The 15,644-nt window shown below is 51.3% G+C and overlaps 6 protein-coding genes across 6 annotated transcripts; 1 reads left to right on the top strand and 5 right to left on the bottom strand.

Moving 5' to 3' along the window:
• Window positions 1-51: 51 nt before the first annotated feature.
• On the bottom strand, window positions 52-1,635 carry ACET3X_004131 (uncharacterized protein; the record flags this gene model as incomplete). Its single annotated transcript, XM_069450302.1, has 4 exons — window positions 52-184; window positions 236-1,043; window positions 1,093-1,366; window positions 1,429-1,635. 4 exons carry the CDS (start codon window positions 1,633-1,635, stop codon window positions 52-54), a joined length of 1,422 nt encoding a protein of 473 aa, XP_069308109.1.
• Window positions 1,636-2,507: 872 nt separating this feature from the next.
• On the bottom strand, window positions 2,508-3,717 carry ACET3X_004132 (uncharacterized protein; the record flags this gene model as incomplete). Its single annotated transcript, XM_069450303.1, has 6 exons — window positions 2,508-2,617; window positions 2,670-3,007; window positions 3,061-3,179; window positions 3,239-3,493; window positions 3,541-3,632; window positions 3,690-3,717. The coding sequence occupies 6 exons, from the start codon at window positions 3,715-3,717 to the stop codon at window positions 2,508-2,510; spliced, it is 942 nt and encodes a 313-aa protein (XP_069308110.1).
• A 1,861-nt stretch (window positions 3,718-5,578) lies between these two features.
• On the bottom strand, window positions 5,579-8,339 carry ACET3X_004133 (uncharacterized protein). The gene is made up of 4 exons (XM_069450305.1): window positions 8,118-8,339; window positions 7,962-8,058; window positions 5,958-7,908; window positions 5,579-5,910 (listed from the first exon to the last, which is right to left on the bottom strand). The coding sequence occupies exons 1-4, from the start codon at window positions 8,300-8,302 to the stop codon at window positions 5,717-5,719; spliced, it is 2,427 nt and encodes an 808-aa protein (XP_069308111.1). The 5' UTR covers window positions 8,303-8,339; the 3' UTR covers window positions 5,579-5,716.
• A 283-nt stretch (window positions 8,340-8,622) lies between these two features.
• Window positions 8,623-11,472, bottom strand: ACET3X_004134 (uncharacterized protein). Its single transcript, XM_069450306.1, has 2 exons — window positions 11,145-11,472; window positions 8,623-11,085 (listed from the first exon to the last, which is right to left on the bottom strand). The coding sequence occupies exons 1-2, from the start codon at window positions 11,427-11,429 to the stop codon at window positions 10,114-10,116; spliced, it is 1,257 nt and encodes a 418-aa protein (XP_069308112.1). The 5' UTR covers window positions 11,430-11,472; the 3' UTR covers window positions 8,623-10,113.
• A 276-nt stretch (window positions 11,473-11,748) lies between these two features.
• ACET3X_004135 (uncharacterized protein) lies at window positions 11,749-13,827 on the bottom strand (the record flags this gene model as incomplete). The annotated part of the gene is made up of 1 exon (XM_069450307.1): window positions 11,749-13,827. One exon carries the CDS (start codon window positions 13,825-13,827, stop codon window positions 11,749-11,751), a length of 2,079 nt encoding a protein of 692 aa, XP_069308113.1.
• A 1,166-nt stretch (window positions 13,828-14,993) lies between these two features.
• Window positions 14,994-15,637, top strand: ACET3X_004136 (uncharacterized protein; the record flags this gene model as incomplete). Its single annotated transcript, XM_069450308.1, has 2 exons — window positions 14,994-15,200; window positions 15,263-15,637. 2 exons carry the CDS (start codon window positions 14,994-14,996, stop codon window positions 15,635-15,637), a joined length of 582 nt encoding a protein of 193 aa, XP_069308114.1.
• Window positions 15,638-15,644: the final 7 nt, after the last annotated feature.

The raw sequence follows: 15,644 nt of genomic DNA on the forward strand, positions 1-15,644 counted from the left end.
GCCATGTTATTAATTATCTTTGTTCAGTACGGTTATACAGAGATTGTCCGATCATGGTTGAATCGGGAACCATTGAGTAAACACTCTCTTCGGGTCGTATTTCTTTTTGAGCTTCTTCAGTTTCGCGAGGCTGGATCCGTAGATGGCGGTGTTTGTCTCGTCGCCGAATGCAAAGTTGGCATACCTGTACAGCCTTTAGCATCGGCGCAATATCATCTCGACAGTGACAACTTACGTGGGGTCATTCTTTGGATTGCTACTCCTCGTCCACAGTGCCCTGACCTTACTTCCAAATTCCAAAGCTTCAACATCTAGACTGGCATCATCGTACCACGGTATAACGATCGCCTGGGAGAATGCATCTCTCCTCAATGCCTCGTTCATGGCAGTCGAGCCGAGAGGTGCCGACATGGCTTTGGTCAGATTGTAGCGCTCGACAAGCACGGCAGAATTTGGACCTTTGGCCTGGAAACTTTTGTAGAGTTCCCAGATCTCGGGCCACTTCTGTGCGCTCATTCCAGTGATGGTTGAGCTGTACGACGGCTTGCGGCCACCGCGGGTGCAAAAGCCGATATTGGCATCGTTCCAATGATCGTATGCGGTAATTGCGCTGGATTCGGATATGGGACCGATGTTGTAAAAAGGCGCGAAGGCTGCGCGGCCTGTTTCGTTCGTTCCCTTGCGAAGAAATCCGGTAACCAGGATAGAGGGCTCGTTGAGTGGCTCCCCACTGGACGTTAGCACGAGGTAAACCCGCTGTTGTGGCGTAAGGGGAAGGTTCTCCACCGCTTGCGCAACTTGCTCGAGTTTGTCGGGTGAAAAGAAGAGGTTGTTGATGAATGCTGTGCGATCTTCTTCGGTAGCGGGCATTGCCTTGACGGTTGCTGAAACCACGATTGCGAAGTTGGGAGCTGCTCCCCGAAGTGCCCAGAACAGATCAGGGTGAGAGGTAGACGATACTGTGAGTATCTCGCCGGTAGCGATGACGACGCGCATGGAGATGATGTTGTCAACTCCGAAGCCGACCTCGCCCATGAGATTGCCTTGCGTGAGTTAGCGTTACGACGCTCACAAGATGCACGTAGTACACACCGTATCCGCCACCGAGCATAGCTCCCAGGGCGCCAACGCAGTTGCAATTGCCTGTAATGATCAAGGCGCCAGCAGCGTTTGCTGCTACGATGGTATCTCCGATGCTGGCACCGCCCCCGATAGTGGCGGTGGTCTTGTCTGCAGCAACAGTGACTTTGTTGAGATTGGAAAGGTCAATCATGACGCCCCATTCTCCCAAGCTGAACGTCTTCCCCCATCCAATACCTCCATTCTGCGCAAGGAATGGGATTCCAATCTTCGTACAGTACTTGATCTTTTTCTCTAATTAGCCCTCACTGTCTGTTGAGCTAGCAATCTTGGTGGGACTGGACCTACTATTGTTGCTATATCTTTCTCAGCTTGCACACTGACGACAACTGCTGGCAAGGGCGCGTTGTAGTCACTCCACCGTGCTCGAAGTTCGACACTGACTGAAGATGGCGATGATACCAAGGTTTTAAGATCCCTTGCGACATCGGCCTGCCTTACGGCCAGCGCCGAAACCGCCGCTGCAAAAGAAACCAAGAGTGACAAGACCTTCATGTTAACAGTACCGAATGCATGGCTGATGGTCCAACGGGCTTTTTAATTGACACTGAACTTTCTCGGCTACCCACAGGGTAACATGGAACGTCGGGACCACCTATTACTAGGTAAAGCGGGTAATCTGCCGTCTCAGTACAGGAACCTAGTCGCCAGATGGCCCTGTGTCAGTGTACCCCGTAGTTCCTGCATGCTAGGTGTGATTACCGAGCGATTATCTTAGACATGGATTATCTGCCGTGCTCGTTCACAGTTTGACCCAATTACCGCGGGCGTATCCACATTGGGATATACGTCCTCCGACGGCCCCATGCGAGCCGGCCCCCATCCATCTCCACAGCTAGTTTGTCGCTCCAAAAGCGCACGGCCATGATTCTCCACACACACACACACACACACACACACACACAGTCGTCTCAAGCGGTCAATATTGATTGCTGCCCTTCCAAAGTATCACCACTTGCGCAAAGGCTGGACCCACCTTGCGACCAGTGTCGAGGGATCCGGAAGGTTACATCGCCGTGGGAGCAGGGTCCCAAGAACGTGCTGTCGGTGGTATGCAATATGTATTTCCCCGAGTGACTTGGCACTTGGCAGTGACATGGGTGATGTACCGGGAAAAGTGCTTTTCTGGACAGCCACCCCTCCAGTAACTTGCAACGTACTGATCGCCTTAGATAGCCTCGGAGGCCAACAGAAGAAAAACACTCCGAGAACTAGGCCGAACAAATTATTGTATGAATCGAGCTTCGACACATGAAGACTGCCAGGTGGTGTGGATTCTTGATGATTCTGGTACATATCATCGATGAGTACCCCAAGGTTGGTGCTCTACGTTTGCGATCAAGTGAAAGTCCCGCGCGAGGAATCGATTATTCCAGGGTCTGATGGATCGTGACCTCTTTAGTGATACCGTGTTTGCTCAGCGTGGAGGAATCTTCTGGGGGTGTAGAAGGAACATGCTCAGACTGGGTTGTCAGCTCTAAATAGCATTAGTAATCCGTTATGCATAGTCATATTGAGACACCACGTACCAATCTCATCGATCTCCTGATATGACTTGCGCGCTAATTTGGTACCAAATGTGCCGCTTTTCGTCGTACCCTCCCGCGCAGATGACCCAAAGCCATAATCTGATGACCTGTACCCGTAACCGTAGCCTGAGCTAGTCTGCGTCGCTTCTCTAGGGTAGAAGTAGAACCAGATGGGACGCAATGTGGGAAGACACGCGCACACCACGCCTAGAGATAGCTCGATATTGGTCCAAAAGAACACTGGTGCAGTGTAGTAAATAACGTCGTCTGGGTGCTTAAGGTATTCACCGGCGATTGAATATGTCGCGACGACTCGTGTAATACTCACGGCGCATACACTGTATACGTTAGATCATGTAGACACAGTGAGATATGGTAGAAGGTATCTTACGCCGCTCCCAACGAAAGCATCACAATCACAGCTAGCTTCTTCTTCATCTCCATTCTAACGCTCAAAACCATTGGAATAGGAAGGATAAGGATGGCAATGTCTGCAAAAACGCCCGTGTACTAGCAGAATGATTAGTCTTGTCTGAGTCCAGAAGTCAAATTGTGAGTCCGCAACCTACCAGCAGTGCCAAAAACATGGGGACAGTCTCGACGCAACTGTTCCCATAATATGGCTCAATGAACACCGTGATTGGGTAACAAGTGAACAAGTGTGAGAATGTGAAGCTGACGGTCCAGCATATGACATAGGCTAGCACGCCATAGACCGCTATGCGAAATTTCCGTACGTCGAAGATATTCTTATACAATATCAAGATAGATGACTTGACTAGACCCAATCCAACAATTGAGATCATGTTCAGAGCGAACTTCGTCTGGAAAGGTAAGTAGTCGCACTATATTTCCCAGCTCAAGTACTCACTTGCTCGAAAAATATAAGCCCTGGGTCGTCCATGATGGGCTGACCATCTTCGTCCAGTGGCTGGTGGGAGCCCAAGTAACCATGTATGGCCGCTGAATATTGGTGTGAGCAATCTTCCTACCTAGGTAGACTGCAATCGAGACACTCACTAGCTAGTTGTAAGGAGCAACAAACCATCGATATGACCTAGCATCGGTTGTTAGTCATTTCTGTAGAAACTCAACCATCCAAAGGACTCTTACCAGAGCAGCGATCGTGAGAAAGTCATCCCATCCAACCCTTTTGGCGATCCTTTTTGCCCACAAACGCAAACAAACAAAAACGAAAGGCAGTACCATAAAAGCTATGGCCAGTGAAATCATCATACTTTTCGAATAATTGTGATTCATCTTGACTGTCATCTGGAAGCGCTGTTTGCGCAAAGAACACGAAGACCGCCGCTCGATGCTCCAAGGTTAATCTGCATTGCATTATGCGAATGAGCAACATATATGCTACATCCAGCGATACTGCGCTTCCAATCCGGGCCTCTGATTTGGCGCAATTATCGAGTGCGTATCATGTTTGGGGAACCATGGCGTGTTCCTTGTCTAATGTGACGTGCGGCCCAACCATAGTGACTGTCTGAGCTTGGCACGCTCTCGGTGCAGGCCTGTAAGTACCACAGGACCGAGGGTATTATAGTACGTCTGCTCCGAGATCTACAAGGATGATACAAGGCCATGAGGTGACCCGTAACACAATGCACAGCTTGATGGGTCACCCGGGGTGATAAAGACTTTCGCATCCCATCACTGACACACTGTTTAAGATATATTTGCGACTTGAGCAACGCAAATGGTGCCATTCCAACTGTAAGTAGCGACTGTTCAAAAGCTTTACGCCACAGCTTCCGGTAGCAAAGTGTGCTCTTCCCAATTTCGCCGTGGTATGAGTATGTCCTCGCCTGGCCCTCAAATGAGGGCCTGTGGAAGTATGCGCATACTATCGTGGTAAAAGCGAAGCTTTGTCATCCAATCTGGTTATTCTACGCGATCTCGGAACCACGAAGATAGGTAGGATTGGCTTGGCTTGTTATAAGCAGGGGCTTGACGCTGAAGCGGAGTTATTTTGAACGGCAGAAGCCGTGTTGCTAAGCCACGGGACGTGCAATTACCCCACGCTAGCCCCCATGAGCACTTTTGGGGAGCGCACCAAGAAATGGGCAACGCGACAGGCTGCCAATGAAATACAATGGAACACTGATTCGGATAAGGTAAGATAATCCAACATCCACACGGTCTTTGCTTTTCTCTAGCCACATGCAGGCGGATACTGACAGCGCCTTGCGTGGAAATGTGGTGTGACATGCGAAAAGCAGGACCCTGCTGAGTTTGGTTTCAGAGCGCCGACGACTATTCCAGAAGCTCCAGACTACCTAGGTATCTAAGTGCTCGTTGGGACATTTAGCAGAGAATTAGAGTAACATTACGATACCTGCTAACGTCAAAACACAACGATATCTCCGTCTGATGTTGAGGAAAACCACGCAGGTTGCCGAAAGAACAGCAGTACTATATTGATTCCGTGTAGACAAATAGCGCGCGCTCGTGCAGCGGTCACACCTCGGATCACCGTGCACAGAGGATGAGAACTAGACCCTGCATTACAGGATCCACGTCCAAAACAATCGGAAGCAAGCCTCCGACAACATCGACACTGTTGGAGCAGCAAAAGCAAACCCGACGAAAAGGATACTTTGCGAAAGACTGCACGGTGGTGGCCTAGAGCCCTATGGAATGGGAATCACCAAAAACGCATCTATGCCATTCGTCCTCCTGACGACAAGTATCCCCGGACAGGTTGCCAGACCGAGATGTGGAAAGCCGACGTACATTAGTGCGCATAGAATTATAGCCACTGTCTATCGACACACCGAGACAGCGGCTCGGGTCTAGCCTCTGAAGTGGTTGCGTATGCATGCCGGAGGCGCTCCGCATGGCTCGCAATTTACCTACGCAGCATCCTGTCCGAGACACTTTCATGGTCTTTATATCCGGAAACCTATCATGTTCTGATTTGATCTGATCTACGACTTCTGCTAATCATAAGAGCAGCAACGTGGAATCCCGTTTTACCAGTCTACCCATATACATCTTCAAATGGTGGGGTACGTGTGCCCGCTCAATCTAAGTCTCTACGCCCTCATGACGTTATCCAGTTTTTCTTTGAACGCTGCCTCAATCAGACCGAGTTGCGCGCGCGTCGCAGTCATGCTCGCCATGAGATAGATAACATTGCCCAATATGCGCGAATGGATCTGAACCTGTGATTCGGATACGTCATGTAGTAGAGCGTCTCGAAGACCAACCGCTGCTGAAGAATTATAACCTAGGCCGTGTTAATTGCAAAACATAGGGGAGACCGGTATGACGTACCCGAGCCATCTTCATCAATTAGTGATACTGCCAGGACGGAGCCCAGAGCGTTCACATGCTCGACCCTTTCGTGTCCTGACACGCTTTCTACAAAGGATTTGGACCACATACTCCAGGTGCACTCATCTCTTTTTCCTTCTCTGGTTTTTGCGCTCAACTTTTGAAGTTTGGGTGACCATGGCAGCCTGAATTCATCCCACTCCTCGCCAGTGTGCAAGCGCTTCATGGTCTCTAGGCTCCTGTTTGCAACATGGCATCCCACTGCATGAGCAGTATAACTGTGTCCATGGAGGAGAGCTTCCGACTTCTCGTCGCCCCAGAAGGCTTGAAAAATGGAGTCGCTTGCGGCCGTGATCGAAAGCGGAAGCAGACCTCCGGTGAGTAACTTGGCATTTACGCTGATGTCAGGATGGACGTTGAGGAATGAGGCAGCAGAAAAGCGACCCAGACGATACAGCCCCGTGAACACCTCGTCGAACATAACGGGAAGGCCAGACCAAGCGAGCCTGTCTTCGGTCTGAGGATCTGCGGCTTTGGAGCCGTTTGCGAAATCGTAGCGACGGACGACGCGCACCAGACTTTGCTGGAAGAGCGGATCTACGAATAGCATACCTCCAGCCCCAAGAACCACGGGCTCTAGAACTAACGCACCAAATTTTCTACCCTGTTTTTTTACCAGTTCGTCTAGCGTTTTCTCAATATAGGCCTCGTAACGGACTGCTGTGCCTCTGGCAGCAAAATCGAATATGTCATCTTGGTCTTCGAAAGATTGACCTGGACCTAGCTCTTTCTCCATACCTCTGGGCGGTTCAACTACCCATCGACCATTTTTGAGTTTGAATGTTGGATAGTCAAACCAGAAGCCGCGCCCACGATACCAGTCAACCTTCTCGTTGAAGACACATGGCTCGGAAGCATCCATGGCACCGATTGTGTCTCCGTGATAACTGCCTTTGAGACCAATGATACCTATGGACTCTTTTGTGCTGTCCCAGTCGTAGCGCTTGCTAGCAGCACGAAGCGCCATTTTGATACCAACTTCTGTCGCTGTGCTGCCGTTATCAGTGTAGAAGACTTTCCGCAAACGGGGTTCGTTTCCACTGTTCCCATTGCGAAGGATATTCTCCGCCAGAGTAAGCGCAGGTTGGTGTGTGGCACCAGCGAACATGACATGACCAAATCGTCCTGCTGCATATGCTGCTTCCAGCGCCAATCGGGGGTTTCCATGTCCAAGACCTTGCGTCCACCATGACGCTGAGCCGTCGAATGCAGGATACAAGATCTGGTTCTCAGCATGGGGCTCCTCATCATTACCCTTGCGTTTGACCTGAAAATAGTCGCCATACGCAGAATCTATAGTCATGATATCTTCTGCGCTCTTTACATGCTTGTGCTGCGTGAATGGATGCCAGATCGCCTTCTCTGTTCTGTGTGGCATAGTCCCCATATCGATGATCCGCCTTTGATGGCGTTCATTCAGCCATTCAGCAACGGTGTACATTGCCTTGCCATCACTTTGCGATGTGTAGTACTTTTGCATGATCTCCGTCTCTTCCTTTGTCCCTGGTCCGGTACCTTGGAGATCTGGAATCCATGGTAGAATCAAAGTCGATATTCCCATATCCTTGAAGTACTCCTGCAAATACGGTGCGTTCTTATACTGACTTTTGTCGTCGAAACATATTACAGCGTCGATATCATATCCTCGTATCTTCAAAGATTCTGCAGCTGATATGGTTGAGCCGATACCCCCTAACCGATGGTCGCCTACGAGCACCGAGGGAAGCCGTAGTGGTCGGAAAATGTCCGCCTGCGGTGTGCCCGAAGGTCCTGGGCTGAGAACTCCGCCAGCCGTCTCGATGATTGAGAAACCCCTATACCCCCGCTCCAACGCATTTGCTTCTTGTTGGACGGTCTTGAAAACAGTTTGGCTGATGAGCTCATCGCTGGGCTTGGGCTGTCAACCACTGCTTGTAGAAGTGCGGCTACTGCGGCAAAACTCACAATGAGGTCTGCTCCTCTTGCCGCAATATGCGGACTTACAGCTTTATCGAATTTGAACAGTGTGGAAACCCGTTGGCCGCTATACTTGTGCACGTAGCTAATGTGCAGTCAGTCATATTGCAGACACTCGTCGGGATTTCCAACAGGTACACTGACCTATCATCGGCTTCATCAGCAGGACCAGTGGATACGGGCTTGATGTATTGTACTTTCAACTTCGGGTGCTTGCTTACGTGGGCACCTAGGAGCGTCGAGAATACGGTCTTACCGACTCCTGTGTTGGCACCATAAATTTGCACTGCAACAGTGTTCTTCCATAATGCTCCTGGCACCTTCGCCATGTCTTTGTCGCGTCCGGGCGGTGGTAGGTTGAGGAGTGTGCTATTGCCATCTGGCTGTAGCTGGCCAATGTGGGGAAGGCGCTACCGGTACGGTAACGGTAGGAGCGACGCGACTAGGCCGAGGCTAAGCATGCAGGTACAAATGTAATGAGTCAACAACTGCATGGCCGCACGTCGGGCGGCACAGAGGGGTCGGCTTATGCAGTGTTTTAGCTAATGAGCATGTTTTTACTTTTGCAACGTCTCAACGACGCGGCAATACGCGGCAGACCCCACGCTTACCTCCAGCTTTTCGTTGATGCTGCCACTCCACCCCCGTAGTCAGCTCCACGCCTTCATCGATGGTCACGTTATCACTGGCCAAGTTCCATACTATCACAATTAACCACAAGACATGGGAGATGAAACGAACCCAATGCCGTTGCAAAGCAAGTTGCAAGAACTACTCGATCGTCGACGCACAAACTCAACACTCCGGAACCTGACCCTACCTGTTCTCGGTCAGACCGACTTCTCCTCCAACGACTTCCTCTCGCTCTCCAGTTCGCCCAAACTCAAGTCGTTATACATTCAGGAGCTACAAAAGACTAGTCTTCCACTGGGCAGCGGTGGATCAAGACTCCTGGATGGCAACTCGATATATGCTGAGCAACTTGAGCAGGAGATTGCGTGTTTTCATGGAGCTGAGGCAGGACTGCTCTTCAACAGTGGTTTCGACGCAAATGCAGGGTTCTTTGCGAGCGTGCCCCAGCCGGGAGATGTAGTAGTCTACGATGAACTTGTACATGCAAGTGTGCATGACGGCATGAGATTATCACGGGCAGCCAAGTTGATTGCCTTCGAACACAATTCCGTATCGGCCTTGAGGCAGGTCTTGCTAGGTCTTCTCACTGAGCAATATGGTGTACACGAAGGAAGATGCAATGTTTTCGTAGCATTGGAATCTATCTACAGCATGGACGGAGACGTATGCCCTTTGCAACAGATGGTCAGTGCAGTCGAAGAAGTTCTAGGTCATGAAAGAGGGTACGTCGTGGTGGATGAGGCGCACTCTACAGGTGTGCTGGGACCAGGGGGCAGGGGATTGGTGTGCGAACTAGGACTCGAAAAACGCATATTCGCAAGATTACACACTTTTGGGAAAGCCTTGGCAGCTAATGGAGGTACGTCTTCCCTTCCTGATAGCAGAGTATAGCACAAATGCTGACCACTGATATAGCAATCCTTCTGGGCTCGGATACCCTTCGGCATTACTTGATCAACTACGCACGTCCACTCATCTATACAACATTCCTGTCCTACCCCTCACTATCCCTTATCCGCTCTTCATATCGACTTCTCCGATCGGGGCAGAGTGTTGAGCTACAAGCTCATCTACAAAGTCTGACGCAGCATCTCTACACCAGCCTGACTCATCTCCAAAGACTCTCGAATACGGCTCATAGAGTCCTAACAATTCCGAGTGCATGTCCAAGATCGCCCATCTTTGCAGTGCAGCTAGCGAAGCCAAAGGTATTGGCGAGCTTCCTGCAAAGCCACGGCATGATGGTTAGAGCTGTGGTACCACCGACAGTGCCAGTGGGTACTGCTAGAGTTAGAATCTGCTTACACGCCGGCAACACATCTGCGGATCTCGAGAGGCTTGTTCAACTCCTTGGAAGATGGTGTGAGAGTCAGGCAGCTGAGATGCAACAAGGTGATATACAGGAGCCAGTTGCGAGAGCCAAACTTTAGCTTTGAATGAATGCCCAAGTGTTTTTTTACTTTGTAATCGTTTTATAGTAGCCGTCTTATGGCGACTAGCATGGCCCTCAAGCAAGTGCCTGAACCGTTGCCTCTGCTTCAGCAGCAGCAACAACTGCCTCTGCCTCATCCTGCCCGGGAAGCTTGCGCCTCTCTCCAATTGTCTCATCCATCTTCATTGGCCTGAGTCCCCATCTACCAAACATGGCCTTGTCCTCTTCCCAACCATTGCAAGCGGTAGTCAGCATTTTCTCGCCAGTGAAGACAGCATTGGCACCCGCTTGGAAACACATAATCTGTTTCTCCTCGCGCATTGTGTGGCGACCAGCTGCCAGCCTGATAATAGTTTTTGGCATGACTAGGCGCGCAGTAGCGATGGTTCGCAGAATGGCGTCGAAGGAGATCGCCTCGGTCTCTCCAAGTGGAGTACCTTTGATTGGAACCAGGGCATTGACTGGAAAGGATTCAGGGTGGGCGGGCAACGTCGCAACGGTGTGAATGAGACCGACGTGGTCACGAGCCTTCTCCCCCAGACCAAGTATACCGCCAGTGCACACGTGGATGCCAGCCTCTTGAACGTTCTTGATGGTGTTGAGTCGCTCATCGTACGTGCGAGTTGTGATGACACTCGGGTAGTGCTCCCGACTAGTGTCAACATTATGGTTGTATGCAGTCAGCCCAGCGTCTTTGAGTTCCTTCGCTTGCGCAGCATCGACCATGCCCAAGGTAACACACGCCTCCATTCCCATGCCACGTACGCCCTTGATCATTTCCTTGATGTTCTTGAGATTCGTCTTGCGACCTCGCATGTCTCTCCAGGCAGCACCCATGCAGAATCTCGAGCTCCCATTTTCTTTGGCAATTCGCGCAGCTTCGAGAACGGAATCAACTGAAGACAGTTTCGTAGCTTTCAGACCGGTGTCGTAACGCGATGACTGCGCACAGTAGGAGCAATCCTCGCTACAACCTCCTGTTTTGATGTTGAAGAGTGTACACATCTGGATGGCTGCGGGGTCATGGAAGCGCCGGTGCACCGAAGCCTGCAGTGAGATTGATAAGACACTGAATCTCCAGATTGCAACAGAGTTGCTGGACATACCGATGCATATGTGAGATCTATCAGCGAAGTGTTGTAGACTTCGGAGATCTCCTCCTTTGTCCAGTTGGTCCTCGGAGCACTGGCATGGAGTGCATTCTCAAAGACGGAGCCTGGCGTGGCCACAGAGCGTAATTGTTGAGTTCCTGGGTCGACTGGGGTATCGAGAACAGTACTGAAGAAGCGGGCGATGTGCAGCGAGCGAGGGGTGAGCGTCAGGCCACGGCCTGTACGAAGCAGCGCTCTTTGGGCCATGGTGAAGGTCTGCTGAATCTCGACACGAGACATTGAAACTACGTACAGTCAACGGGTGCTTCGAACTAGCTGGCCACCGTCTACGGGAAACGGCTCCAGGGATCCCAGGAACGCGTCGGCGTGCTCTGGTAGATCAGCGTGGGACTTCCGCCAATCAGAGCCGAGATGATCAAGCGCGGGGTTCCGTGGCGCCTTTACATTATACCAGCTGGCTAGACCGAGCGGTTCAGCCAAAAGCGCCGAGGTAATACTGTTCAGCACTGGCGAGCATCGCTAAAGTTCGCCATCCCAAGCTGCCATTAGACTTCCCGACGTCTGCCTCAACAGAATAGACGTGCAAAATTAACATCGATCAACAACCTCCCCTCAAGACTGTCTGCTTGATATGGTTCAGCGCACTTCCTGCTCTCAACCACCTCAATTGCCCCTCGCTGTAACTATGGTTGAGCCGTGCGACCCACTCTCCTGCATGCGCGCATTCTACGCGCATGCTAGCCTGCCTTCCCGGTCGTAGCTCGCCGTCTTCGACACCTTGTAGCGTAATACGATCGCCCAACTGGATACGGTCGTAGTCTCGGGGATCTGCAAATGTCAAAGGAAGCATGCCTTGCTTCTTGAGATTCGTCTCGTGTATCCTGGCAAAAGAGCGTGCTATGATTGCCACACCACCGAGGAAACGCGGCTCTATGGCGGCGTGCTCGCGCGACGATCCTTCGCCGTAGTTATCATCGCCGACGATGCACCACCTTACTCCTCGATCACGCAGGTCTCGGGCGACTTCATGGATAAGACTGGCCTCTTTGGTCAGTGGGTGGATGGTGTGGCCGAGCAACCGAGAGTCGGAGGAGAGAAAGGCGTTTGAAGCTGCGAGAAGCATGTTGTGACTAATGTTCTCAAGATGGCCTCGGTACTTGTACCAAGGGCCTGCTGGAGATATGTGATCAGTCATACACTTCCCCTTGACCTTGGCGAGAATCGACATATCTTTCGCACAGCCTGGAGACCAGGGTTTGAATGGCTCGAGCAGCTGCAGGCGTTCGGATTTTGGGTCGATGTCGACGGCCACATGGTCGGCATCATGAATTGGAGCCTGGTAAAAGTCCTCGCCGACGGCGAACTGCAAAGGTAGCTCAACATCTGTTGGCGCCGTAAATCGGAACCCTTCTGCAGATCCTTCAATTGAAAGGGAATCGATAATAGGGTTGAAATTTAATCTTCCAGCGTAGGCGAAGGCGGTAACCATTTCTGGAGAAGTCACAAATGAGCAGGTCTCTGGATTTCCGTCGTGTCGACCGACAAAATTGCGGTTGAAGCTTGACACTACTGTGTTTCGCTCACGACCCTTGACGTCGACATCTGTACGCTGCCATTGTCCGACGCACGGGCCACACGTACTGCTCAGCACAACAGCGCCGGCATCGCGTAACGTCTGGAGGATCCCCTCTGATTCTGCAGTTGCACGTATATCTTCGCTACCCGGTGAGATCAGGAATGGCGTCTTCACACGCGGCAAACCAGCAGCCTTGGCTTGAATGACAAGCTGTGACGTTTTGTACAGATCCTCGTATGAACTATTAGTACAACTGCCTACCATGGCATGACTGATTTCGACAGGCCAGTCATTGTTTGTCACAGCATTCTTCATTTGTGAAAGAGGATGCGAGAGGTCCGGTGTGAAAGGGCCATTGATATGTGGCTCCAAGGAGTCTAGGTCGATTTCAATAACAGCGTCATAATGCTTCTCTGAGCCCTCGTCTGCTGTCAACAGAACATCCTTGTAGCTGTTTGCCAGACGCGCGATATCCTCACGTTTTGTCACCGAAAGATAACGGTATGTAGCCTCGGTGTAGGGAAAGATGCAGGAAGTTGATCCAATCTCAGCTGACATGTTGCAGACTGTCGCCATAGCTGTTGCGCCTAGTGTCTCTGTGCCTGGACCGAGGAACTCGAGAACTTTGCCTTTTCTACCAGAGACAGAGAGTATACCCGCAAGTTTGCAGATTATATCTTTGCTCGAGGCCCAGCCCTGCAGACGGCCCGTAAGTCGTACGCCTACAACCTGTGGACACATGAGCTCCCAAGGCATGCCAGCCATTGCATCAACTGCATCCGAGCCTCCGACACCAATTCCCAGCATACCCATGCCGCCGGCATTAGGCGTGTGAGAGTCTGTCCCGATGATCAGTCCACCAGGAAAAGCATAGTTCTCAAAAATGGTAGTGTGGATGATGCCAGCTCCCGGTTTCCACCAGCCGATACCATATTTCTTTGATGCGCTGCTCAAGAAGGCGTAAACCTCTTGATGCTCTTTTCTTCCACGGATCAGGTCATCTACAGCGCCGTCGCGTGATACAATGAGGTGGTCGCTGTGTACTGTAGTGGGTATTTGTACTTTCGGAAGGCCTGCGCTGATAAACTGCAGCAATGCCATCGTCGCCGTCGCGTCATGACATGCGACTCTATCAGGTCGGAGATGCAATAGCGTCTCTCCACGCCGGATTTCGTCCAAAGACCAGTGGTGTTCAGTCGAGGCATACAGATGGCTGTAGAGTACCTTCTCCGCCAGGGTCAGCGGGCGCTGCGAACCATGCTTGATAGACCTGAGCCGCAGGATTTGTCAGTCGTAGTCGAGCGGTGTGTCTACATCCAGAAGACTGATCGGTACCCGCGGTACGTGTGTAGCCAAGCTCCTGACATGGCAATTGGGGTGTCCATGTTGGAAGCATCTCCGCGTGGCAGTTTTAGAGACGAACATGAATTCGCGACAAAACAGAAATAGTACAAGAGATTATGCTTGTGTAAGCCATGTTGGCAACGGAGTGTAGCAGCGCAGGTCGGGAAGATGATCCTCATCACCATAGCTCGGTCGGCCTTTGACACCAGCGCTAAGATGCCGGGGCATTCGCAGCCAAACGCCGCCGCCGGAGCTACAAATAGCGCCAGCCCTGACAGCTGGTCACACTCAAGACCAGGCTTTATCAGCCCTTACAAGCTCCTCTTCTACGCTGACTCCGCCTTGACTATCAATTCATATCGCCAACATGTAGCCAACATTACTCGCGCTGATACCATTGGAGAAGTTTATGATTGAGTTGTTCAGTAGCCTGGGATTAATTAGGACGCCTCGGACGGCACCGTACGTGAACAGCGCGCGATTACCTAAGTGTGTTATTTCCCAGTTTCTTTGAGACACTAGCATTAGGAAGATGCACCATGTGAATGAAGTGTTGTGTCTGGACGCGATACATGTTCCGTTGTGTCGTTTGCCGCACAAGACGAAAGGGCGTACCAGGTGTGCATCTTCTGGCATTGACATCGGTGGTCAGAACAGAGAGGAGAGAAGCACGACGTGGCTCTTGCTTGCTTGAACCACAATCATCTTGTGAAAGCATTCACATTGTCGCGTTGGTGTCGCGTTGGAGCGCAGAAGCTAGTGACGCAGATGCCCAGGTTCTACCGGAAGAGCCTTGAACACAGTCGATGACGTAGTGTCCCTTGCGCCCACCAAACTTCAGCACCCCCCATCAACATACACACCACAACACCCGTCTGACTTTGGGTACCAAGCAGCTGTGCGCGCTCTCACCTTAACCAACCATGTTCTCACCCTCGATACACACCGTCAGCATATTCCAGCTTGGGCTCACCTCGGCCCTCAGCGCCTACGGCCTCTACCTCTCCTACCAAAACATAACCCGCCTCCAGCAGTACGAAGAAAAGAGCGAAAAGGCTGCAGAATGGTCAAACACGGCTGCACAGAGACTGCACAAGACCAGGTCAACGCAGACCAGCGGCACCGTGACAGTATGCTTGAATCCCCTTTCTAAACCCACCCGGAGATGGTATTAACACAACAACAACTCTAGCTTCTACTTAGTTTCCTCACATCCACTGCCCTGCTCATAGTTCCCAGCCTTGCAACTACAAAAATACTCATCTGCGCTGGTGCTGCAAATGCCGCTGCTGCATATCTCTCCCGTGTGCACATGGCAAACTTCTGGAACGAAAAAAATCAAACCAAAATCCCGTTCGTCGACAACTTCAATGAAGCGATACGGGGCAGCGAGCTCGTAGTCCTACTACTCGGTACATTGAGTCTGGGCTGGGCGGTAGCAGGAGGAGTATGGGCGGGTATGGCTAATGGCGGATCGGGGATACTAGGTCTGGGCGTTTGGGGTTTAGTTTTTGGTGGGAGAGTCATGTCTATTGCGCCGCAGATGGGGTGGACCAGCAGCGCGTAACACTCGA

Source organism: Alternaria dauci, chromosome 3 (genome assembly GCF_042100115.1).
Source record: "Alternaria dauci strain A2016 chromosome 3, whole genome shotgun sequence".
Taxonomy (NCBI): domain Eukaryota; kingdom Fungi; phylum Ascomycota; class Dothideomycetes; order Pleosporales; family Pleosporaceae; genus Alternaria; species Alternaria dauci.

Excerpts from the sequence above, each read along its gene's own strand:
- ACET3X_004133 (XM_069450305.1), bottom strand. The coding sequence starts at position 8,302 with ATGGCGAAGGTGCCAGGAGCATTATGGAAGAACACTGTTGCAGTGCAA. Across the intron at positions 7,909-7,961 it reads CAAGAGGAGCAGACCTCATT|CCCAGCGATGAGCTCATCAG; the intron begins GTGAGTTTTGCC and ends TGACAGCCCAAG. Across the intron at positions 5,911-5,957 it reads AATTGATGAAGATGGCTCGG|GTTATAATTCTTCAGCAGCG; the intron begins GTACGTCATACC and ends AACACGGCCTAG.
- ACET3X_004134 (XM_069450306.1), bottom strand. The coding sequence starts at position 11,429 with ATGTCTCGTGTCGAGATTCAGCAGACCTTCACCATGGCCCAAAGAGCG. Across the intron at positions 11,086-11,144 it reads TAGATCTCACATATGCATCG|GCTTCGGTGCACCGGCGCTT; the intron begins GTATGTCCAGCA and ends ATCTCACTGCAG.